Source organism: Aquila chrysaetos, chromosome 4 (assembly GCF_900496995.4).
Source record: "Aquila chrysaetos chrysaetos chromosome 4, bAquChr1.4, whole genome shotgun sequence".
Lineage (NCBI taxonomy): Eukaryota > Metazoa > Chordata > Aves > Accipitriformes > Accipitridae > Aquila > Aquila chrysaetos.
The window spans coordinates 4,852,889-4,877,834 of record NC_044007.1 but is presented as its reverse complement, the minus strand read 5'-3'; the positions used below and the strand labels follow the sequence as shown (position 1 = coordinate 4,877,834).

The following is a 24,946-nucleotide window of genomic DNA, read 5'->3' as shown; positions in this document are numbered from 1 at the left end:
TACTATGTCCTGATTACAAACAGAGTAAAAGGAAACAATTTCAGCAGCAAATGAAAACAGATCAAAGTAACAGATGCCCCGCTAAGGGCATTACTTTTAAAAGGCAAAAGTATTTTGATCATCATTGTAAATCTGGTCTTCAAAAGAAAAAGGTACCATAGCTACCATATGATTAAAAGTCATGCCATAGTTGCCATTGATTTTTCTAGCTCTTTACTGTTCTTCACATCAGGATCTTACCTGCTTCTTTAGAAAGTACAATATTTGTAAAGTTAAAAGCAATATAGAAAAATTACAGTAGCAAGTAAAAACGTCAATGTACTTAGCATCTCTAATAATACTTTCAAGGTACACACAGTACATAGTACCCAAAGATACTGAAGTTCTAAAGAAACACTAATGGATCCTACTCCTTTATCATCACTGAACAAGAAAAGGTTGAATTGCTTCCAGGCTTCAGTTACACAACCTTTCAAAGAAGCTGTAGGCAGAAATAACAAGGTCGTTCCAAGATTTTGTTCACATGTGGTCACATAAAAGTTAGATACAGTTAAAAAAACAGAAGCCAAAATCCACTATCGCACAACTGTTTGATATCAATACCGAGAATTAAGTTTGTTATCTTCTTCTTCTATAGAGTATTTTTTTTGTATCTTATTTTACCTGAAAAACTGCTGGGCAACTACGACTTCAGAATCCCTTTGAAGCTTTTTTGAGACAGGGCAAATTTGGAAGTTACAAAAACAAAATCAACAGAACCGGCACTAAAGACAGTAATGTCTAGCTTGATGCCGTGAAAAGCTGAAATCAGGACTCAATAGTCAGGATGACTATTAAGTAGGTATTATTTATTGCAGCGCTGGGCGCACAGGGGATCGCTCCTCCTAATATGCGTGCGGCATCAAGTCAGTTACACAATTTATATGCAAGTTATGCATACTTATTCATAAAATAATTATCACATTCGTGACTTTTCTGAGAACTCATTAACATAAGTAACCACCCATCTCCGCATGCGCATCATAATCCTTGGATGGGTTTCAGGGACACCTGTGCAGTCTTGAGGCATCCTTTGCCTCTTTATCTCATAGTGACCTTGCATTCCATTCTCGAAGATAAATTCCATTAAAAGATTACCATGTGCTTACATATCTGTCTCACAAGACAATGTTTACATAGTTCATTGCTGCTGCTTGTTAAGAGTCTTGTCTGGTAGTTTTCCATCGGGCTCAGGCTTCAAGCTTTTAAAATACTGACTTTCATAATTATTTTTCAATTTATATTGATTACATTGATCAAGTTCCTTCTCATTTCCATGCCACTGATTTCTTTCCTATTAATGTTAACCTGTCAACAAATAAAAGCTAAGTTTCCAAAGTTCAATTTAAAATTTGAATCAACTGGCCTATAGTCTTTCTGTATAAAACAATAGATTGAATAATTGAATTATGATCTAATAAAAGCTTTTATAAAATAAGCAAGCAATAAGCCATTGGAATTTCCATGGAAAAGACAGGTCATCTACAGGGTACACAAGGACCAAGAGTTCAGGGATCTGTAAGTAATGCAGTATCATCTGCTCCTGAAACAGTAAAATCATTCTACAGGTAGCATCGGATCTGCTCCCCCACCCCCCCAGTTCCGTGAATTTGTAGCACAAATTTGTGCTGTACGGAATTACATTTCCTATCAAGGGCATTTCTCAAAGCCTCAGTTCCTTGGCAGCTGTGTTTTCACGGTAATATCAGGGTGTGGTCTTCCTCCACTATCAGCTTTTTCAAAAAGTTCTAAAGTAAACATTAGTGTAGCAACACTATGGGTTTTGTGCAGTTAAATCCTAAAATACTTTTATAATGTACGTATTTTGCACCAGGGAGGTTTAAAAAACAAAGCAGCCTTTTAATCTTTACTAACAGTTACTATAATTTCTGTCTAAATGCATTTGCAAGATAACTCACAGAACTCAGTTCTATTCAACTTGAATAAGCTGTACATATAATCCTGTTGCATTTTTTCTATACTGAAAATATTATTTTATTTAAAGATTAATTATACTGATAAAGCATACCTACAACTGGATCCTGGGAAACAGTCCAAATAATAATGATTTATTTTTTTTTTTTTAATACGGGCATATCTTGTTTTGTCAAGTTAATTCAATCAGTGTAAATATAACAGGCAATTGAAAAAATACAGAGTATAGAAATTACTCCAGTGAGACTGTGTGTTTATTATAAAAAGGAAATCCTTATTACAAGTATCTGGTACTTGTAATTCCAGATTATTCTAATACAAGCAAACACTGGGGGTTTTTTATTCAAAAGAAACTATGAGTTTAAGCACATGAAACTTTCTCTACAGTACAAATACTAGGGGGATTATGCCCTAACATTGCAGTGTGTCACTTCTGGCAAAACTGCAGTCAGCCACGATTAAGAATCCTACAATCTGGGTAACTAAATGATCAACTTAACGTAATTTCTCTTTAAACCCACTGATGTTTGCAAACTATTTTTCTTTATCTTCATAAGATAAGGATACAAAGAGACACTTCAAAAAAACTCTGTGTCGAGAAGGATTTAAAAAGATAGCAAGACAAGATCTCATGATGGGGAAGTTTGGTCAGACTATCATGCCCACAGTCATCACAAAAATTCAGTCTCCAATCCATACAGCTCACCGAACAGTTGTCTTTACATTAAAAGACACAAATATGAAAATGCACAGCCACATCACACACCGTATTTTAAAACGAATGGCATAACGACTGGGTGTTTCTCAGAAGCTCATACAACCCTCCTAAACAAGGAGAAATTAAAAACTCACCATCACTGAGATCTTGCAGAAGATTTTCTTGGCATGAGAAGTCCAGCTTCACTTTAATGTTTACAGTAAATGTTGCAATCTTTCCAGGTTTTAAAGGAAACTGGGAGAGGGTATCTTCTAGCTTCCAACTCAAGAAGTCCCCATACAGCTTCTCTATGTTAAAATAAGGAAAAAATTCATAAGCATAACCACTGTGTTAAGGAAGTTTAAGTTTGTAACTGTTGCACAGAGTATTAACTAATCTGTCATTTTCTGTTTATATTCTAAAATATTCAGATTTAAGGCATTAAAAATGAATGTAATGCTAGAAAGACATTAGAGAGGTTACTGACACTGACCTGGAAGCATGTAGATCACAAAGCTCAAAATATGATACTAAGTTAAGAACACTACCAGAAGAAAAATATGGCACAACAGACAGCATTAAATATACATTTGAATACTTGAGAACACAGCTTGAAGTGGACCTAAAAGTTCATATAGTTTCGAAACATACAGACTCCAACTCGGGAAATGGCATATGAATGCACAAAACATTTCATCAAAATATTACACCAAAATAAAACAGTTGCAATTCTGAAACACAACGGAGAAGGCTAGGAAGACTACTGGCTTTCATTTTTTTATAAAATAAAGTCCTTTCTGAAAACTGAGAAGCATAAAGTACACAAGACCCAAATATTAAGGATGCTGCCAGACAGGATTAGTTCATGTTAAAAGGTATTTGAAAATTTATTTATCATTGGTCCATATGAGATACGGCATCTGTAATTATTAGCTCCTCTGCCCTAAGCCTAAAGTGACAGAAGGTAATATGAGAAAAAAACCCAATATTTACTGTTCATCAATACATTGAGATACTTTATCCAGTTATTCAGTCTCCTTATTACTCCAGTAACATTGAAAGATCCATCTTGAAATGAAGAAGAGCAGAGGGTTAAGTCCACTTCAGGAAGAACAGTGAGTTAGTTGTCTGTTATTTCAAGCTCTGAAGTATGCCAAAACCAAAAGCCATGGACATTTAAGTACCTTTAGCAGAAGCCATCTAAAAAGTGATATTCTATGAACTTTATGCAAGAGCAAATAATTTTTTTTAGAATGACAGAAAAGGTTGTTATATACTAGAATGGTACAATAACAGTGACTTCTTCCTGAATTAATCTTATTTCAGTTACTAAATAAACACAAGAAATATCTGCTAATGTCTGATTTCTTTTACACACTGCATGAACGATCCAGGGGGTGGAATCCATCCAGTGTTACACTTCTAATCCATTGTACAGGATGGAGTTAATTTTCTTTATAGACACCTATACGGTGCTGTGGTTTGGACTTGTGACTAAAACAGTGTTGGCAGCACACCAGCTTTTTGGCTATTGCTGTGCAGTACCTGCAGAGCATCAAGGGTTTCTCTTTTCCCAGTTCACCCTGCCAGCAAGTAGGCCAGCAGCGGGCAAGAAGCTAGAAGGCAATACAACCAGGACAGCTGAGCCAGACTGACCAAAGGGATATTCCATGCCATAAAATGTAATTTTGGTTTGTTTTTTCCTTCCTCTTTCCTTTGCTTATTAAACAGCCTTTATCTCTACTTACGAGTTTTCGCACTTTTGCCCTTCTGATTCTCTTCCCCACCCCGCTGGGGGAGAAGATGGGGGGAGTGAGAGAGCAACTAGCTGGGGGCTTTGGTTCTGGCCAGAGTCAACCCCCCACATTCATAAATTCATTAATATTTGCAAGACCATACAATGCTAAACACTGCAGAAAAGTCTATTAATACATAAAATAAACATGATGGTTTGACTGGGAGAATCCTAAAAATATATTAATTTAATGTAGCAATGCATACTATCTCCAAAGTACACTGAAGAATCCTTCTAAAGGATCATTTAAATACCATCTCAGCACTGCTTTGCATAACACAGGGACCACTGAAAGTCACACAGTTCATCTCTACTTTGTACCAGGCTTCTGTATTTAAGAGCAAGTTAGTGTATTGGCATTTCAGAGCCTTTCCAAAACCATCATCTAAGACCCATGTGTGAGAAAATGGGGTGGGAAGACTGCCTCAACAACTACAATCTAGAATTACGGATCTTTCAAAAAAAGTAGTTAGAATTCCAGTCCAAACTTTGTTGATTTGCACAGAAAAAACTGCATCTAGGGAAGAAAAAAAAAGTTAATATTTTTCCATTAACTTCTACCTAAACAATAACTGCTTTGCCTCAGATATATTTTTCTCACAGACCATCAATTGTTATCTTGTGTCTTTTCGCATCAAATCAATATTATGGACTTCTTTATAAGAATAAAGATGAGGTAGAAATAAAAAATCCTCCTAATAATTGTTTCCTTAAAGTCACCTCCACCTCAACTAATGATTTAGCTGTAACCATATCACTGTTCTGATTTTCTTCTATTTTCAAGAAAATAAGTAGCTTAACAAGTACAGCAATCTCTATACCCTTTTCCCGATAAGTAAAAACATAATATGCTAAAGGGATGTTTTTCCTCAGTGTAAAGAAAGTATGACATATCCCAAGCACTTGAGTGTATCTTCAGTTTAATGAACAAATTGTTTCCAAAATGTATTTTCACTAAATATGAGATTTATTTTAAGATATTATGAGTGAAAAGACTTTCCAAGTGAGAGTAACCCTTGTAGATACTCTCTGACACCTGTAATTACAAGACAAGGTCTAAATGCTTGAGCTAGAAGTTAAGCTGTAGAGAAAAATCTAGTTTATATTTATCTGACACTGGTTTATAGTTTAATAATGTTTTCTTCACCTTGTTCAGTAATCATTATTACAGTGACTTATACTATGGCATGAGTCTTCAAACTTTTCAGTTTGGTATGAAAGAGCCTTATTTGGGGCATGCCTGCATTCAGTTGTTTCCAGAGCCCAAAATTTGTGTTTAGCAAACAACTGAAGTTACAAGCGGCTGTTAGTCAAGAGTTTAAATTAGTAACTTGTTTTATCCTTTTACTGGATACTAAATCATTAAAATCTAACAAGGATCATATAACAGCTTACCCACAATCTATCTTTGGGTTACCCTAACTTGTAACAGATTTTAAGGTCTGCAAAAGAAAAAAAAAAAACTACACTGGCATTTTGCAGAGAAACTCGATGGAAAAGCAAGTCTTTTGAGATCACAAGAACCTGAAGTCCTCAATTCTTTTCAATCTTAAGTTCCCAGATAAATCTTGTTTTTTTCTATGGCTTATTTTAATGTAAGCACATCTATAACATTCTTTACTGAAATAATTTAACTCTTTGTTTGGGTATTTAACTTTACACGGCTCTTAAAACAATTACTAGAAACCATAATCTGTTTGTACCTTCCCACCATCATAAATTCATGCTATTGTATAGAACAACACCTATGAGGACTGCTACCATTTTTCTCAAAATTATTTGCTCTTAAGATAACCAGTGAACAAACAAAACCATATAATGATAAATTTAAGAATTACTTAAATAGGAACAAATTCAAGTTAGACTAGCACTGTGTATTTAGTATTTGCTATATTTGAACGTTAATATTGCAATTGCATAGATTGCAAACATGTAGATTTATGGGCTACCAAGTTTTTAATTTTTTTCTCTTCATAAAACAAAACATATAGAACAACAGCGTAGACGAAGACATTTCTTTCAATAACAGTATTTAAAGCTATCAGCATTACATTGTTCTGCAAATTACATCCACCACTTGATCAGATTCATTTCCAGAGAGTTTATCTTGACTAGATTTCAAAATCATTTCGGGAAGTAGTAATGTCAAAGGCAAGAAACCCAAAAGGACCTCATGAAATCAAGTGAGTAGGCAAAAAAATGGACTTCAATATACATAAAGGTAAAATAATGCAACTAGGAGGAAAAAAAAAAAAACGAGCTATGCCTGGTATGTTGAACTTGGAAGTGGCAATTACAACTCAACAAAGAAACCATAGAGTCACCATTGACTCATGGAATCAGCAAGGAATCATCAGCTTAGTGAGCAGCAACAGGAAAAAAAAGAAAAAAACAAACAAACAAACAAAAAAAACCCAAACCAAAACAAGAAAACAGGTCATCATTAGGAAGGATATTGAAAGGAAGTCAAAGGGGGGGGCATTTCGCCACTATATAAAACCTTGGTGTGCTTACATCCTAAATGTTTGCAGATTTGATCTCCGTACTGCAAGGACAACATACTAAAGCTACAGACAGTCCAGAGAAGGGTAACTAAAATGATGAAGGGGTGGAGCAGCTGCCATGTGAGCTGAGACCCTTCAGTTTGAATGGCTGAGCAGGGGAAGATGACTGCAGATTATAGAAATTACAAAGATGGCAGATAAAGCAAATGCAGAACTGTTGCTCACTAAATTCCCTGGCATAAGAGCTGGGAACACTTGATAAAACTATCAGATTAAAACAGATACAGCACTTCTCTACCCATCTGGTAGTGAAATTCTGGAATCTGTTGCTACAGGAGGCTGCAGAGGCAAGCAGTACCAGCAGCTTCAGAACGGGATACACGAATTCATGGGGAAGTCCACAAAGGGCTACTTAAAAAGGAGTATGTATGTACAGCAACTACGGATGCTGGGCAAGCACAACAAAAAGACCACAACAGTGGTAAGACTTGCATGCTGTCCCTAAGCAGCATCCCCTAATGTCCTGTGACTACTGAGCTAGATGGACCATCAGCCCTAGGAGGACATTTCTTAAATTCTTATGTCTTTGTCTTTCTGTGGGAGAATAGGACAGGATGGGACTGAATCCTCTGTTAACCATAGCATTATGATCTGCAGATAGCCTCGAAACTGCAAACTGAACTTAAAGCATCAGAGAAGCTGTATATACGTGGAATAGTGTTCTGAGCACAGTTGTGGATTCCTGACACACACAGATATGCAAAAAAAAAAAAAAAAAAAAACCAACCAAAAACAGGGGATAAAAAGATGCAGTTCAGCCTGGAGGTCCAGTGAGATGCTAGCAACACTAGAATTTAATTAAAACTCTTGGAAAACTGGTAGAAAGAGTTTAAAAACAAGGACAAAAAGAAACAAAGTAAAAAGAAAAAGGTAACAGACTACAGCTGAAAGGTGAAGTCTGGGTAGAATATAACCAAAACAACTGCTGCTTCTCAAGCTGAGCAGTTGAAAGGAAATATAAATGCAAGAGCAGTTTCCAACTAGCACAGAAGGATGAGACCCAAGTACTCCACATCTCTGAATTCAACATGCACAAAGGTACACTAAATGCAAGTATGATCAGACACCTGAAGACAGAAATCTGATGGGCTTCAAGGTAACAAGGCTCTTCAGATTTCTATGGTAATCTGCATGTTTGACTCTTGATGCCTCACCCGCTGAAGTATATATTCCTAGCAGAATACACTGGACCTCAAAATCAGCATCAGTTCTAAATGCATAGGCATTGGCATTCATAGATCTTAATTTCTTCAAGTGCACAGAACTCTAGTAAAAATGAAAGTTGTGTATTTAGCACTGCAGAGTATCCACCACCTTTTTTTAAAAGGAGGAACTATGGGGTGTGCACACTAGAATTACAGGGTTAAAAGCACTAATAGTTCATCAGCTCATAGACAGTGTACCGGTATTATTATTATTTTCCTTTGAGACTGGGGACAAACAGCCTCTTTCAAATTGAGGAGACAATCCAGAATATTTTTAATCCAGACCTAGTAGATAGAAATGAACTTGCAGGACTTGGTATGGTCTTTACAATGTAAATGTATGTAGCAGAGCTTCCCCTAGGCAATTAGCAACTATCCCTAAAAGGAGGAAAAAAAAATGCTCTAAAATCATGAACCATTTGACATTTATACTATGAGCGGAAAAAAGAGCTGGTAAGAGTCGTACAAAATCATGATCTTGGTCAGCCAGTGTGGGCATAGAGGAAGAGACTTGAGCTGAGAAACCCGGATAGTAAAACCATGGCAGCTAGGCTGGGGCTAGATTACCAACACTCCTTGTTGTCCTACCTTCACAAGGACATTTGGACTAACTGGAGAAAAGCGTGCCTGTATTCACAACTCTCTATGGAACATAACCTGAGCCCAATTTGAAAGACTTTACAGTTTTATTTGGCAAAAAAAGGTAAATAGGTCTATTCCAGGATATTCACAGTTCTTAAAATGGCTACCTGGACCTCAGAGCAGATTTTTCATCTGTGGTCTGGCACAGCTAAACAGCTTAGACAGTAAGCAGATGTGTTTAAAGACCATGGGAAGAATACAGCTAGACAGGTGAATTTATCTCTCTATGTTTAAACTCTAGAGGTCAACCACTTCTAAGAAAGATCAGTTAAGGTTTTGCTTCATTGTCCAAGTTCATTCAGTGTGTGCAGCTGGTGCTCACTACTAGAGCCTAATATGTGTGAGGCTGGTAAGAACGCCTGGCACACTCTTCCCAGTGCTTCAAGTTTGAAAACATCAGTGTTACATTTGCCCCTGAGTGGATCAAATAGTTGGGTTATCAAAGCTTTTAGAGTGCATCCCCTAACCGAGACATAAGATGTCTCTGACAAGAGCTGACTGGAGAGAAAGGATGGAAATGCATCGCCCTTTGCACGTCATCATTCTAAAAAAAGTATTAGACCATCTGACCCGGTGAGGGATGATACGAGGTGACACAGAGTTAACCTTGACAGTATACATATGATGTCCAACCCACAGACACCACAGCCTGGTACACAGAGTGGTACAATCAGACATTAAGAGACATGACAGACATGTTTATTGTGGCAGCATGACAAGTCCCTTTTGCTGATTTGCCTCAGGATCTGTTCCATAATGCATGCCTGCTAAAGTACTCGAAAACCCTGTGATGTCCTTCATGAACTGCACAGGGTGAGCTGCAATTTCTGCTCATTTATCTGAGGGCCAGAGTGGAAAAGCTAAAGAGCTGCACCTGAAAGAAACAGAAGAGAGGAAGTAAGGGAAGGCAAGTTTGCAAGACTGATCTTCAGAGGTTCTCATTAACAAGACACCATTGAAAACAATGCCAGAGAAGTGGGCTTCCTCAAGAAAAGCAACTGGCTATAGCTAACATGACAAAGGAGGGAAGTCAGGTCACTGCACTGCAACAGCTAATCCCATCCAGTAATTTCAACAACAAAAAAAAGAGAATGTTTGCTATTCACAGCATTCATCTTTGTGCTAGAAGTTGTGGCCCCAGAAACAGAAGGTAAGGAATTGGAAATCAGACAGGCAGGCATGCAGCAGCTGCAAAAGATTTACAAGCAACTGCCAAGACTAAAAGAACCAAAGCAAATCAGGTGAAACAAAGGATGATTGAAAGCTCTTTGTATTTGGCTGAAATGGACAACAACTTCTCATGGGCTCCCAAGCTGACAGGCAAGCTGTGGTCATGGCAGATGAAGATGCCTAACAGCTTTCAAGGCGACCTTGGGCAGTTTAAATCACAGGCACATTCCAGCTGAGGAGTAGTAAAGAATATCCAAGAGACAACTTCTTAATGCACTACAAATAGTTCATGAGCTTCTGCATATGCTCTAAACTTGATATATAATATCAAGTTAAGAGTCTGTGTTGCTATTAGAGATGATTTAATGTCATATCCACATTATTTCCATGCAAGTAGTATTCACTGACCAAACTGAGCTGCTGACATTGCAAATCTTTAGTTCCCTGTTGATCACCAGAATCCCATGTCAAGTGTTGCACTGTACCGTGACTCAATCCTTATGCATTTGTATCAATTTACGATAATAACTAAAGCGGAAGACAGTCCATTAAAAAAGGCAAAGGCCCATTCTTTGCAAGACCTACATGTAATCACATTTGAAATAACGTAATTGATGTGGACCATGAGTTCTTTTGCCATGGATAACATTTTTCAGCACTTTACATTGTACCCACAGCACACAGTCATGTCAAAAGTCATAGTTATTTACGTATGTATTTTCCTCCAATAACGCGGTTCATCTCGAGCATACAGTTCCAAATACAGGGGTGCATTTCACTTCTGTGAGACCATGCAAGAAGCTGAAGAATCTCCTTGACAGGACCCTGGATAACCTAATCTAAAGTTTTGCTTTCAAAAGAAGGTTGTTTAAGATGATTTCCAGAGGTCCCTGCCCACGTAGAATTCTATGATTCTATGATTCTGATGGCATGGTTCTTACACTCTCAGAACAAATATCATTTGGTGCCTCTCAAAACTTGCTCTCATTTCTATTTTTCCAAAATGGCGATTTAAGTGTTGCATTTTTTTGAGTACGCATACTTATAACTTACTCATCAGAAATTTTCCTTTTTCTGATAAAGACAATTATTATCATGCTTAATAATATCTAAGAGACTGTCAAATACACAAAGAGGCTTCATTATAAACATTTTCTATAGAGAAAGAAAATGAAGGATGAAGTAAAATTATAGTTTCACTGACCTTATAGCTGAGTATAACAACTTTTTTCCTTTTTCCCCCATTGTTTTTAACAAAAGTTGTAACTGAGAGATGATGGTTTTAAAGCTGACAAGAGTCTCTTTTTCAAAATTCTGAACCAATTAACTGCATAATGTTAGGTACTAAGACTCTGATTAACATCTGATTCAGAGGCCCATATATTCCACCATTTAATACATTTCATTACATAGACTTCACCATTGAATATGCATGCTGTATTTGGTCTTTCCATTACATACATACAGCACCTAGCACAGTAGGAGCACATTGGGATTACTGAAATAAGAACAGTAAGTCATCATAATTTCCAGCTTCTAAAATTATTCTTGGTAACAAGTCTCAGACAAAAAAAAAAAATCTATTCTTAGATGATTGGCAACTTCTACTCTCTCAGGTTGCAGAGAAGAGGATACTCTGTTAAAAAAATCAAGAGCGCGAATACAGAAATGAACAAAAATCACCAGGTATCACACTGCATTTTAATACTCTGGCACTGACAGAATAAAACCTGCAATAAAATAAAGTATTTCTATTGTAAGTAAAGATTATCTTGCTTGTCATCTGCAGTTCTTCTGTTAATATCTTTTTCATAATGATGCCTCAGAGGACAAACCAAAAACAATAAACACATCACAAAACAAAGGCAAGATTCACCTGTCAGACTAATTCTTAATACTAATATGTACAGACTATTTTAAGAGAAATAAGTGGAAGCAGGAGGTGTACTGTATTTCTTCCATGCCTTCAATTCTTCTTTAACTCATAATAGCTTATTTTATTTATTGCCTTGTTTTTTAAAGTCTTTTATCCATTTTTTTTTTCTTATTGCTCACTAAGTGAGATAGAAGTAGGCTTATTTATTTCCACTCCCTCAAGTAGGACTGCATTACTGCTAATGGCAATTTATTTAATTAACTAATCAGTGTATTTAGACATAAGGAGAAAATAATTTAGACCCAAGATTCTTGCTTTTTACTAGTAATTGCTTCAGGATTTTTTTTTCCAAGTAACATTAAAATGAAATCTAGATTTCCAAAAAGCAGGTGACCCTTTGACACACAGATGGTGTACAATTTCTTCATTTTTTTTCCCTACATTTTCTCACATTCTCTTTCATATCTCTATTCCTACAATAAAATCAAACAATGATTCCAGTTCTGTAACAGGGATTATGATACTTATTCTGAACTGACCTAAAAGAATTATAACACAACTAGTCCCCTTTTATCAGAGAAAAAGTGATTGTTATTATTTCTAAATATAAATCAGCATACACACCCTTAGTGTTGACTGTTTTCGCTGTGACCTCTAGTTTCTCCAGCGGTTCTGTTCCAATGTTTTCTAACTTAATGATAAGCTGTTGGGTCTCTCCATTGTAAAGCTGGACAGACACATTAGTGGAGATTTCATCCCCTGAAGAAGGCTGAAGTGTATGAGCAGACCTACAAAATGTGACACACAGACAAACAAAATATTACGATGAAAATGTTAAAAGCCTGTCCAAGTTATATTGGACAAGCCTGTCCAATGTATTCTATTAACTATTCTTTATTCTTCTATTAACTGTTCTATTCTTAAGACTCAGAAACTACTGCTCTGCAGTCTTGAGGATAGTTGATATCATTTTCAATTCTCATTTTAGCCAGCGTCATTTTTTATAACCATTGAGGACAGACGTTAATATTTTATGCATAAGACAAGTCCGATTTCAAACAATATAAAATATGTATTCCTAACTGTGAAAGCTTATTAAAAATTTCCCAAAAAAACGTAAGAAAGGGAAAAGAGAAAAAAAGCAAGAGCAGGTCATTAGAATGAGCAAACTTGAAAAAAGTGATATCTGATCTACCACATGTTTGAACACTAGGGTTGAGTAACAATGATTACCAAGAGCTGAATGTAAAAAGAAAAATAAAATTGAGGCGAATAAGAAGTTGAGTGCTACATAGGAGAAACCAGGGTGAGAGTCCTCTGCAAGATCCTGAAGTCCATACTGCACCCTGCTCAGCCTGTAAAAATTACAAAAGTGAGAATAAAGTCAACTGGTGGAAGAAACCTCAGAAGAGATGAAACCTTTGTATTCACAAGAGAGGATACATTATCTTACATTCCTAGGCATTCCTAAACTCCACCAACATATGATATATGTGGAATGAAGACAGAAACACCTTTAATGACAGATAAGCAGCACTAACTGTTTTATGCAGCTGTTCACCCAGAAACTGTTTTCTTAAGGGATCATAAACAGTATCTGAAATATGAGGTAAGATATTCTTAGTACAGCAATATATTGTAAAAATAACTTAGAGATGAAACAAAAATTATTCTACGTTATACATGCTAGAGAAAATGCATAGGCTATCTAAAGCATCAGAAACATGAGAATTTATTTAAATTAGTATCAAGCATTTCATTTTGAAGTAACAAATGTGTCAATCCAGTCAATTACTGAAATAGCAGATATGCACAGTGCTACGACAACACATCATTGATAAAGCAGAATTGAGCAGTATTTTTATATATATATATATATATATATATATATATATATGTCTTGGGAGAATGCAATTCTGGTGGACAGCAGAGGGCATAAAACTCATAGGAGTGGATCCTGTAGGAAATTCACTGTGTGAAAGGTGAAATAGTGAATATAAATGAACCCTTTAGAACATGAATGAGAAATGAGAATTGCAGAACAAGACAGATGGGCAGAGGTTCAACTTCTGACTGTATTTTTCATGCTAATGCAAAGTGGTCAGAAGGGATCAAGGATACAAGGGCAAAAGCTGCTGAGATTAATGACCGATAAATCCATTGGTAAACCCAGGTTCAGTAACTTCTTTTGGCAGGTATTTCTGCTATCCTTCCTTTCTATCCTATCCTTCCTTAGCACAAGATAAGCAGCCTCCACAAACAAGAGCAGATTTTAGTCTTTCAGAATGCACCTATTACAACAAGTACTTAAAACACGTATTTTTTAATAATTTAAAATCTACTGTCGTGTATCATTATCATTGCAGCACTCTGAAGTTTGGGCATTTGGAGTTACAGGAAAGAAGGAATTTCTTGTCCCCCCATACTTAGATAAAAGTATCAAGGAATTGCATACTAACAACTCAAACAAATGGTACTTTCAATGACTGTATCAATGTACATCTGAAACCCAAGTCCAAGCTAATCTGCTTACACATCCTTCCCTGTAATGCAGCTTCTTAAATTAAAAACCATCTCAATTCTTTAGCACTGTATAGCCAACAGCTTTTTTCTGAACTTGCAAGACCTCAGGACTGAGGCTTGCCATGGGGATATTGGTAGAAGGAAAATTAGGTAGGAGCTGGCAATGTGTGCATTCAGCCATGAAACCCAATTGTATCCTGGTCTGCATGAAAAAAATTGTGGCCAGCAGGTCAAGGGAGGTGATTCTCTCCCTCTATTCTGCTCTCGTGAGACCCCACCTGGAGTACTACATCCAGTTCTGGGGGTCCCCAGCACAAGAAAAACATGGATCTGTTAGAGCAGATACAGAGGAGGCCATGAAAGTGCTCAGAGGGCTGAACACCTCTGCTATGGAGAGAGGCTGAGAGAGCTGGGGTTCTTCAGCCTAGAAAAGAGAAGGCTCCAGGGAGACCTTATTGTGGCCTTTCAGTACCTAAAGGGGGCTTATAAGAAAGATGGAGATACTGTAGTGACAGGACAAAGGGCAACAGTTTTAAACTGAAAGAGCATAGGTTTAGGTTGGACATAGGAATAAATTTTTTATAAATTTTTATAAATTTATTTTATTTAACCCGATGAGGGTTGTGAGACACTGGAACCAGTTGCCAAGAGCAGCTATGGATGTCCCATCATTGGAGGTCAGGTTGGATGGGGCTTTTAGCAATCTGATCTAGTGAAAGATGTTCCTGCCCATGGCACGGGGGTTGGAATAGATGACCTTTAAAGGTCCCTTCCAACCCAAACCATTCTATGATCCTGTGCCTGCTCTGAACTTGTTCTGACCTGCCTGCAAATATGGTTTGACTTACTGCAGCAGCATTTATATAGATAGTAATGGAAAGTGGTTGTTCCAGGTAGAATGAGATATTTATGACTAACACAGTGACATTGTGTACAGAAACACAGGTCTGGTATGATAGCAGAGGCATTGCAAAGTGGAGACACAGGATGCAGCAAAGAGTAGTACTAGCGTGGGATAGTAACAGATGAGGCATATGCTTAGCACTGGAGGCCTCACAGCTACAAACAATTCACTAACAGTCAAAGAAATGCAGACATGAAGCTGGACAAAAAGAACTTTCAGGGGTAACAAAGAAAAAAAGAATCTAATATACAAAAAGGCACCACATATTAAATTTGGATGCAACGCGGAGCTTGAGTGAAGAAAGAACAAGGCATAAAAATGCGTTAGCAGACAAAAACGGCTTCAAGTGTTTTCTAGCGTGGGAAAAAAAAAAACCCACCATCAACATCATATTCCTCTCAGTGAAGGTCTCTATATGCTGACAACTCGCTGTACCACCAGACTGAAAAGGCCAACCTTAGGACCCAGAGGAGCAGTGGGAGGGCAAGCACACCACCAGGAAAAGAGGTAGAAAATAGGCAGTGTGTGTATAGCAATTTTAAGTGTATTATTAATAGTGATTCTTCTTCTGTATAGGGTATTCTTCTCTCTCTTTTTCTTTCTTCTGTAATAATTGCATCTGGACTAATAACAGTCTAATACAGGAATCATTAAGATACAGACAGTAAATTCTTGGCTTTATACATAAAGCGTGTTCCCTCTTTACCCATAAACATGATTTTTAGCATTACAGTATTGCACAATTATTTTAGCATATTAGAAAGTACTCATCAAGAAAGCCACCTATAATGCCTGGTGCACTGGCATGCAGCTTCAAAAATTTCTGGTTCTCGTGGAAATGACTGATATTTTTCCATATGAAGTCTTCCCCAATTTTATTTACAAATTTGTCATTTTCTTCCCTCAATTTTCTTACTTTATAGGCTTTTCTGTTAGGATTGTTTTACTCAGTAGTGTAATATTTTTATATACATGTTACATATACATTTATGCACAAATATATACATAAATACATATAATGATGAAAATATATACTAACAAAGTCATTCTCAACCCACAGCAAGCTTCATGAGTGCACCCTCAGTAAGTTTGCAGTCAACACCAAGCTGGGCAGGAGTGTTGATCTGCTTGAGGGTAGGAAGGCTCTGCAGAGGGATCTGGACAGGCTGGATCGATGGGCTGAGGCCAACTGTATGAGATTCAACAAGGCTAAGTGATGGGTCCTGCACTTGGGTCACAACAACCCCATGCAATGCTACAGGCTTGGGGAAGAGTGGCTGGAAAGCTGCCCGGTGGAAAAAAGGACCTGGGGGTGTTGGTCAACAGCCGGCTGAATATGAGCCAGCAGTGTGCCCAGGTGGCCGAGAAGGCCAACGGCATCCTGGCCTATATCAGAAATAGCATGGCCAGCAGGAGCAGGGAGGTGATTGTTCCCCTGTACTCAGCACTGGTGAGGCTGCACCTCAAATACTGTGTTCAGTTTGGGGCCCCTCACTACAAGAAAGACATTGAGGTTGCTGGAGCATGTCCAAAGGGTAACAAATCTGGTGAAGGGTCTAGAGAGCAAGTCCTGTGAGGAGCAGCTGAGGGAACTGGGGTTGTTTAGTCTGGAGAAAAGGAGGCTGAGGGGAGACCTTATCACTCTCTGCAGCTACCTGAAAGGAGGCTCTGGCAAGGTGGGGGTCAGTCACTTTTTCCAGGTAACAAGTGATAGGATGAGAGGAAACAGCCTCAAGTTGCACCAGGGGAGTTTTAGATTGGATATTAGGAAAAATTTCTTCACTGAAAGGGTTGTCAAGCACTGGAACAGGCTTCCCAGGGAAGTGGTTGAGTGACCATCTCTGGATGTTATTTAAAAGGTGTGTAGACATGGGTGCTTAGGACATGGTTTAGTGGTGGACTTGGCAGTGTTAGGTTAATGGTTGGACTCAATGATCTTAAAGGTCTTTTCCAATCTAAATGATTCTATGATTCTATTACAGCTTCTGCTAAATTGAGCTTATTAAATTGACCTTCCATAACATAGATCAATAAAAAATTTTTTACAGTTCTAAAAAGACACTATGGTATGCCAGAAAGGCCTAGAATTATTCTTGGCAATATGACTATCACCCCCAAATTACTATTACAGCAATCAACTTTTAAAGAAATGATAAAGCGCTATGACTTTTCAAACAAACCTTGTCCTACAGTTTCACCTACAAAGAAGGCAATAAATACGGTATAAGATTTTCTCAAGTACTTCAAAAATAAATTTGGTGAAAAATTAAGAAACGTCATCTCGACTCCAGTAGAAGGAGCTATAAAAGCTAACGTGCTGATGGCTATCAGTGGAAATGTAAATGTAAAGCAAGTCAGCAAGATGCAAGGAGAAAAATTGGATTCCGATCTTATCCTGCTGTCTGTGAATTAAGAGTGTTCTTTATTTAAGTTTTTCACTTCAGTTCTTCACCATGTCTTTTGAAAGTACATCATCCTCCAGAGAACCCAAAGGATAAACCATTGTTCACAGGAGTCACATGAGGCAATTTGCTGGCATCATAGAGGCTGGGAGAAGGACTAAGTGATGGGAAGCAGGGACCTCTCTGGCATACTGCAAAGTAGCCAGAAGTGCATCTGAATTCCCAGGGTGTTACAGGAACTGAGTACTGAAACGAAAGCATCTGAAGAAACTAAGACTAAATGTAACACCAATGAAAAAGTAAAAACACACCAATATACAAAGAAAATCTCGTTAATGTTCCACATTATCGGCTGAACATATATCCAAAAAGTGCAGATATTATGCTCATTTAAGAATATTTGCAATTCTTTCAAAGTCTTTCAAGCCCATCATGTTCTTTAATTTATTCATAGCTTTGGCTAGCTACTATTAATGTTGATTACAGCTAAACCATACAGACTCCATATCTAGCAGAATATTTATAGGGAATTTACCAACACATAACTCAATTGCAGTGGTTTTTTATTTTGCTGTCCTCGTCAGGATATTACTTATATATCTTTGTAACACAATGCCATCAACACAGCCCATTCCACATTAGAAAAGTGGAATTCCATATGGAAAAATCAGAAACAAACTGGTTCCTTTGCTTTACTAAGTAAGCCATACTGAAGAACGCAACCAAAAAAACCAAAAATTACATATATACACACACATATATATCCCCTTGTGTCATATAATACTGATGATCATCCTACTAAGGATCGTATATGGAGCTGAGATCTTCAAATCAATAAAACAATCCCTGTGGTACTTGAGCTATCAAGGCAGTAAGTAACAAAAGGCTGTTTCCTGATCCATAGCTAAAAGTAATAGTTAAAAAAAAAAAAAAAAAGGAAAACTGAAACTCCGTACTTTTACAATATTTGCAAAACGGTAGATGGATGGCAAGTCTCTGAGATATAGTGATCAACATGCCACTTAGTAGGTGAATGCTCTGAAACTTGAAAAGTTCCAAAAATTGAATTGAATCAGTGTCTTACCAGCTCTTTCTAAAATAATGGAATTAGTCAGCCACACTCTTCACAAAAAAAGCTCAAAAGAAACCAAAACCCCCACAAAAAACCCACACTACTACTGTGTCCTTTTTGGTGAGTGTATAAGGAAGTTATTTTCGTTGATTCTTCCTGTACTCTTAAACATACTGTTTCTGTAGTATGGTATCAAGTCTGGGCCCCTCTTGAACAATGGAAATACTGATATATTGGAGCAAGTCCAGAAGAGGGTTATCAAAATGATTAGGAGGCTAGAGGACATGTTCAAAGAGCTGGGGTTGTTCAATTTGAAAAAAAGAAGAGGGGATTATTTTTCCTCTTGTGAGTGTAGTCAGACATTAGAACTGATTTCCCACAGAGATGATGGAAACACCGCCCATGGAGATAATTAAAACTTAACTAGATCATGCCCTGAGCACCCTGATCTAACATTTAAGTCATATCACTTGTCAAAGCTGGCCCTGCTTTGAGCAAGACCCTGGACCAGACGACCTCCAGAGGCACCTTTTCCAACCTACACTACTCCATGGGTTACCCCTTTACTTCAAGATTTTATGAACAATTAGCCTTTAAAGGATTCAGTCCTTTAAAAGTATGACATTAATAATGAATAACCATTACACTCCCTCAGTTAATTAAATAGCAAAATATTTTCTATAAAATTCCAAGGTTTCATGCAGTAAAACAAAAAACTTAGATTTATATTCTAAAGTAAATAGTAGAGATATAGTTTATGTCTTACTTTACTAAAGCACTGATTATATACTCAGATGAAGGAGTTTTTATTCAGCATGTGACTAACACTTAAATATGACCAAATAAAATCATCATTTAATTCAGCTTCTCACCTTGGAAGGGAGGTACTGATCTGCAGCCTTGGCAAAGCTGGAATGACTTCAACAGTACAGCCGTTGGTCTTCACTCCTGGAAGATTGTCCAGAAGGCAATCACTGAAGACTCCAAAAACTGAAGTATGGTAACCTGATTTTTAGAAGAAAACACCAGTATATTGTGAATTTTTCTGTTTTCTGAAAGGTGTAAAATTACTAAGCTTACTAGTCAGATCTTGCCAACATTTATGCTACCCAAGCCACCATCTACTCTACAGGAGAATCTTCTCAGGACACAAAATATGTAAAACATTTTCAAACCCCCTAAATAACAACATTTATAACTACATGACAACATACAAACAACACACATGTACGCCTTTGTATCTGTGACACATAAAATAAATTAAAAATTTAAAAAAGAGTCCATGATTTCTACCACGCATTGTGGTTAAGTTCTGCAGAATCCTTTACAAGATCAACATCACAAGTCATTGTATAGAGACCACTATTTTATACTGCATCACCTAATCCACTGGTGCACATAAAACTTATTACCCTTCAACACACATTAACAGTTCCCTATTTCCTCCAAAAAATGATTACAGGGAAGAGTCTCAAGTCTTCAGAAGGTATTCAGAAGGTAAGGAAAAAAGAATCCTAAAGGAAATTAATTAGGGAAAAAAAAAGTATATATGCATACACACACAGACACCTGCCATAAAATACCACAGCTTATCTGCTGGAAGTTCAATTTAGTAGGAAAGTACCTCTACACCGATTCCTTACCAGGCGATATATATAAGCTGTATCTGAAGAAAAATTTGATACATTGGCACACAAACAGCTGCCAAGTGCAGAAATCAACTCCTCTACTTGCAATACATTTTTAGTATGTGAAACTAAAAGCAGACAACTACAGCACAAATGTTCTGAATGCTTTGATGCTATTCTGTATTTACTGAAATAGTTTCTGTGAAAAAAAAAAAAATCAAATGAAGAATCATTTTAGGAGCAGACAGAAAAGCACTTAAGAAAAATTCGGTGAGAACAGAGTTTCTTGAAGTTCAAAGCCATCTTCTTTTGGTGTTTAGCTTTATTAAAATGGTTCTTTGCCTGTAACTCTGTATTCCAGGAACACATACCTAAAATTGTGTGTTGGTAAGATGATTCAGTCCTATGTGTTGAATCTATCATCTTCACATATACCTCCTTTTCTAGGAGACTGATCTGCTTGTCTTCTACAAAAGCTCTTTAATTCTCTTTACTTACTACAAACACAATTCAATTTAGGCTTATTAATGAAATGGTATCTCGACTGCAACAGACTACACGCATTGGCTAAATTGTTTCTACAGAAGCAATCTGCAAAAATTTCTGTAATCTTACATGAACACAATTAATTAAGAAAAACGAACTGCAAGCTTATCTTCTGCATTCTCATGAAAAAGTTCAAGTAATCCTCCTCAGAAGCTTTCCAAATGAAAGTGTTAATAAAGGGCAGTTCGAGTTCATTATCCTTTTCCTCTTGTACATAAGATATTGTAAATATGTGTTCATTACTGCTGTTGCAACCAAGTGATTTATCAGGCTATGTTTTTAATGAAGTCTAGTATAGAAAACAGATCTCTTTTTTTGTTTTTTCTGTTACTTACTGAGGAGAGTTCAGAGTGGCAAATATATACATGGCATACAAACTGAGGTAATCCACAGAGATGTAAAACACGTGTTTGCTTTGCTAGGAAGAGAATGACTAAAGACATCCCTTACCATTGACAGTGATCTGTCCAGTAGTTTGAGGAACACCAACAAGAGTTACCGGATAGAGACCAGATTCTGCAGGTAGAGAAAGAGCTGCAGGAAGAGATTCGAATTCTACTCCTGTTGTCAAGAGACCCTGAAAAAGTCATATTACATAGATAAATCCATTTATGATATACACATACATTTTTATGATATATACTTGTATTTTAATCCCTTGCATTACATCACCCAAACTTTTACAATTTATTCCAGTTTGCTCATAGCAGTTATTTTGGGTTTTAAGTTCCAGTGAGTGAAGCATGCATCTAGAATTATGGCAAGATTTGTATTCAACAGTGAAACGTGTTTCAGGATCTGAGATGGGAACAATGTATGAAAAACTAATAAAAATTTATACCCAAGCACAGTAAAAAGAATGAGTGATACAATCTGCATGGTGTTGTTTTCTACCTACATTTAATTGTATCTCTGACCTTAGTTGTATGTTTGCTTATATTTTGGACAGTGGAAATCAAACATCAATAGCAGCTCTTGCTTAGCTTTAATTAAAGTTCCTGGCCAGAAAATATTTATCAATGGGGAGAAAAAAACTTTAGTATTTACAGATAATAGAGCAAGTCTAGCTTTACTATCCAACCTAAACATTTCAATGAGTTGGAATAAGGCATTCATTTTGCTAAATTGATCCTCTATCAAGCCTAGATGCCTGCAGTTAGACTGTATGATTTACTCCCTTAGTGCCAGAGAAATCTTTTAGCATCCTAAATTTAAAACATGGGACAAAATAAGAAATGAAGCAGAAAAAAACAATTATTTAACAAACTTTTAAATGGGGGGGCGGGGGGGTAGCTCAGTTAATTAATTTAAGATGCTTGAACACAGAATGTACTGTTGCAAGTAAGAAATTTAATGTTGTAAAGCACATTAAGTCTAAGTTACCAGCTGCTTTTCTATACACAGATTTTTATTTTTATATTTTAATAAAGATGCCATCCAAATATCTCCATCAATTAATGCAGTAAGTACAACTGGATTAAACCTGAACTCCATGAGGACACTTCACAGGAACTCAAAACTCTATGAAAGAGGTAGACAGATGAAAAAACTCATGGTTGGAGCCACAGAAAACCACAAATCGACTGAAGACTGAACAATGAGTTCAAGAAGCAGCAACATTATCTGCACAGTGCCAGAATACCAGCATTGCTTCCCTTTGAAAACATCTATGACTGCCTAGTTTGTAATTCAATTGGGTTTTGAATGGTGCACCTCTAATGCTCGTGTCAGCTGTAAAAGGCAGACTAGCCCTCTTATGTTTCCAAGTCTCAATTAGAAATTAGGAAAATTGATACTCGTATAACAAGTACTTAAAGAAACGTAAATGGCACCACCGGAATAACCCAGCTAATGACTGAAACTTGACCTGTCTTGTACATTAGGTCTTTAATGACCTGATTTGCATTGGGACTAACCACCAGCAAGTGTTCTTCAAGCAATTCCTAGATATTAACCAAAATCAACCCACTAGCAGTCAAAAACTGAACTAAATAAAAAGCCACTAACAGAATGTCTTCCCTCCTCAGAAGGCATTGTGCCTTCCGGAAAATTAACAAATAACTATCTTTTACATACCTGCTACATAACAACTAAATAAATGCTTTGTACCCAAGATTTTTAACAGCAAAGTCTTAAACACACCAGAAGCTTAAGAAAGCAAGCTGAACAAGTTTGTCACGTTCTTGATTTCTCTTCTACTGAAGATCTGAAGTCATCAAGATTATAATATACCCAAAAGCTATAAAATCCTTCATTCTAGCAATTACTTCTTTGTAGACTTGACACTGTTGAGACAACACCTAATTCAATCAAAGCTACTCTTGCTTTGTGGAAAGGTACATTAGAGAACTCTATCCTTAATATTGCACAAAATTCAGTTTCATCATTTCACTTGAGTTATAAGAAAACACTGTGTTAAACCCTCATTTCTACTGAATTCTAGTTTTTCCCCAGTTTCACATGGAGACTTCAGCTGTCAGAAACAATCCACAAAAAAGTAAGTAAAAACTAATTCTGGCTTCCTATACACTCACCACCCAGTGCATCAGATTGCATGTGATAACTGAGTGCATGATAACTGATTGCATGTGACTAAACATGAATCCTTCCAGTGGGATTCACCCCACAGAAATGGGGTGAATATTCACACTTTAATACTGAACTAGCCTCAGTCTTCATCACAATCATTCTGCTTGTGCTTTGGCTGAACTAAATCTTAGAACATAAACAAAAGGTGATGCCATACACACTCCAAAACTCACTTTTAAAACAGGTACAGAAGGCTTTGTAAGATTATTTCAGTCCTGAAAGGACTGAACTATCACTTGGCCAAATACTCAAGTATATTTGAATTATTCTGGATTCACCTCAACTAAATACTTTCATCCAAGGACTTAAAGTCCTAAAAAATAAGTTACAAAAAAAAAACCAAACCTCCAATGTCTTCTTTAGTATCAGCTATAGCAAATGTAAACAAACAGAAATGACAGGGACCCCTAAATATTACCTAACCCATCTCCCTACCCTGAAGCAAAGCCAACTCCACATTAACCATTCCCAGCATGTTTATCCAGGGAGTTTTGGAATTTCCCTCAGTGGTAGTCTCTAAGAAGGGATTAGGTAACTTAATGCAGTGGTTAAACTGGAAAGCCTTTCCAGTTCAAACTTTCTCCTAACAACGACACTGAACTTAAATTTCAACAATTAATACACACCACTACTTTTCCATTCCTAGCTAACTCCCCAAATTTGCCAGTATACCAAATGTCTATAAACATATACAAAAGACTATGAAATGACACCACCATAGTCAGGTCACTTTTCTTAAATATGGAAAGCTGCTCATTAAGACATGGTCCTAATTATCCCAGTTTTCCTTGGGGCAAGGGAGAGATGGAAGCAATGAGTAAATAAAGCTTTCTCCCATCTTCTTACTCCTCTACTTCACATTTTTAATCAAGCTGGATGTCAGGACATACATTTATACATTCATTTCACTTCTTGCAGTATAACCAGTCTTACGCTTTTACTTAACATGAATTAGTCCCCCATCCCAGCAATTAGACATCCTCCACTATCAAGCTGGATTGAGGGGGTGCATGGGAAGACATTTCCCTGAAAGCCTTTTAGGGTCCTGTAAAGGAAAAAAGAACCTCAAGGGGGACTATAAACCAGCATAGCCTCAAGAAGCACACCTAAAGCAGCCATGTGCGCACATATACAGGCTGCTGTATGAACCCAAAGTTGCCAGTCAAAACCTCACCACCCAGCTAGTTTTGATCTATGGCACCTATGAGCTCCCTCGTTGCAGGGAATTGAGGCTTGGAATGGATCAGAGCCAAGTAATGCTGAGGAAACTAAAGATCACAACCATGGAGGGAAAAAAATATAGGGAAATGAACTGAGAAAAATTAAATAAATCAATGGTAGTATTTTTAAAGGCTAATG

General features: G+C 37.0%; 1 protein-coding gene across 4 annotated transcripts in view; it reads right to left on the bottom strand.

The window, feature by feature from the left end:
- TRAPPC9 (trafficking protein particle complex subunit 9) overlaps positions 1-24,946 on the bottom strand; it is a 519,558-nt gene that overhangs the window by 425,363 nt on the left and 69,249 nt on the right. For all 4 annotated transcript variants that reach the window (XM_030011866.2, XM_030011869.2, XM_030011867.2 and 1 more), the window contains 4 exons: positions 21,449-21,575; positions 19,697-19,829; positions 12,548-12,711; positions 2,827-2,979 (listed from right to left, as the gene is read on the bottom strand). In XM_030011866.2, coding sequence (XP_029867726.1) covers positions 2,827-2,979; positions 12,548-12,711; positions 19,697-19,829; positions 21,449-21,575 — 577 coding nt within the window. The remainder of the gene's footprint in view (positions 1-2,826; positions 2,980-12,547; positions 12,712-19,696; positions 19,830-21,448; positions 21,576-24,946) is intronic.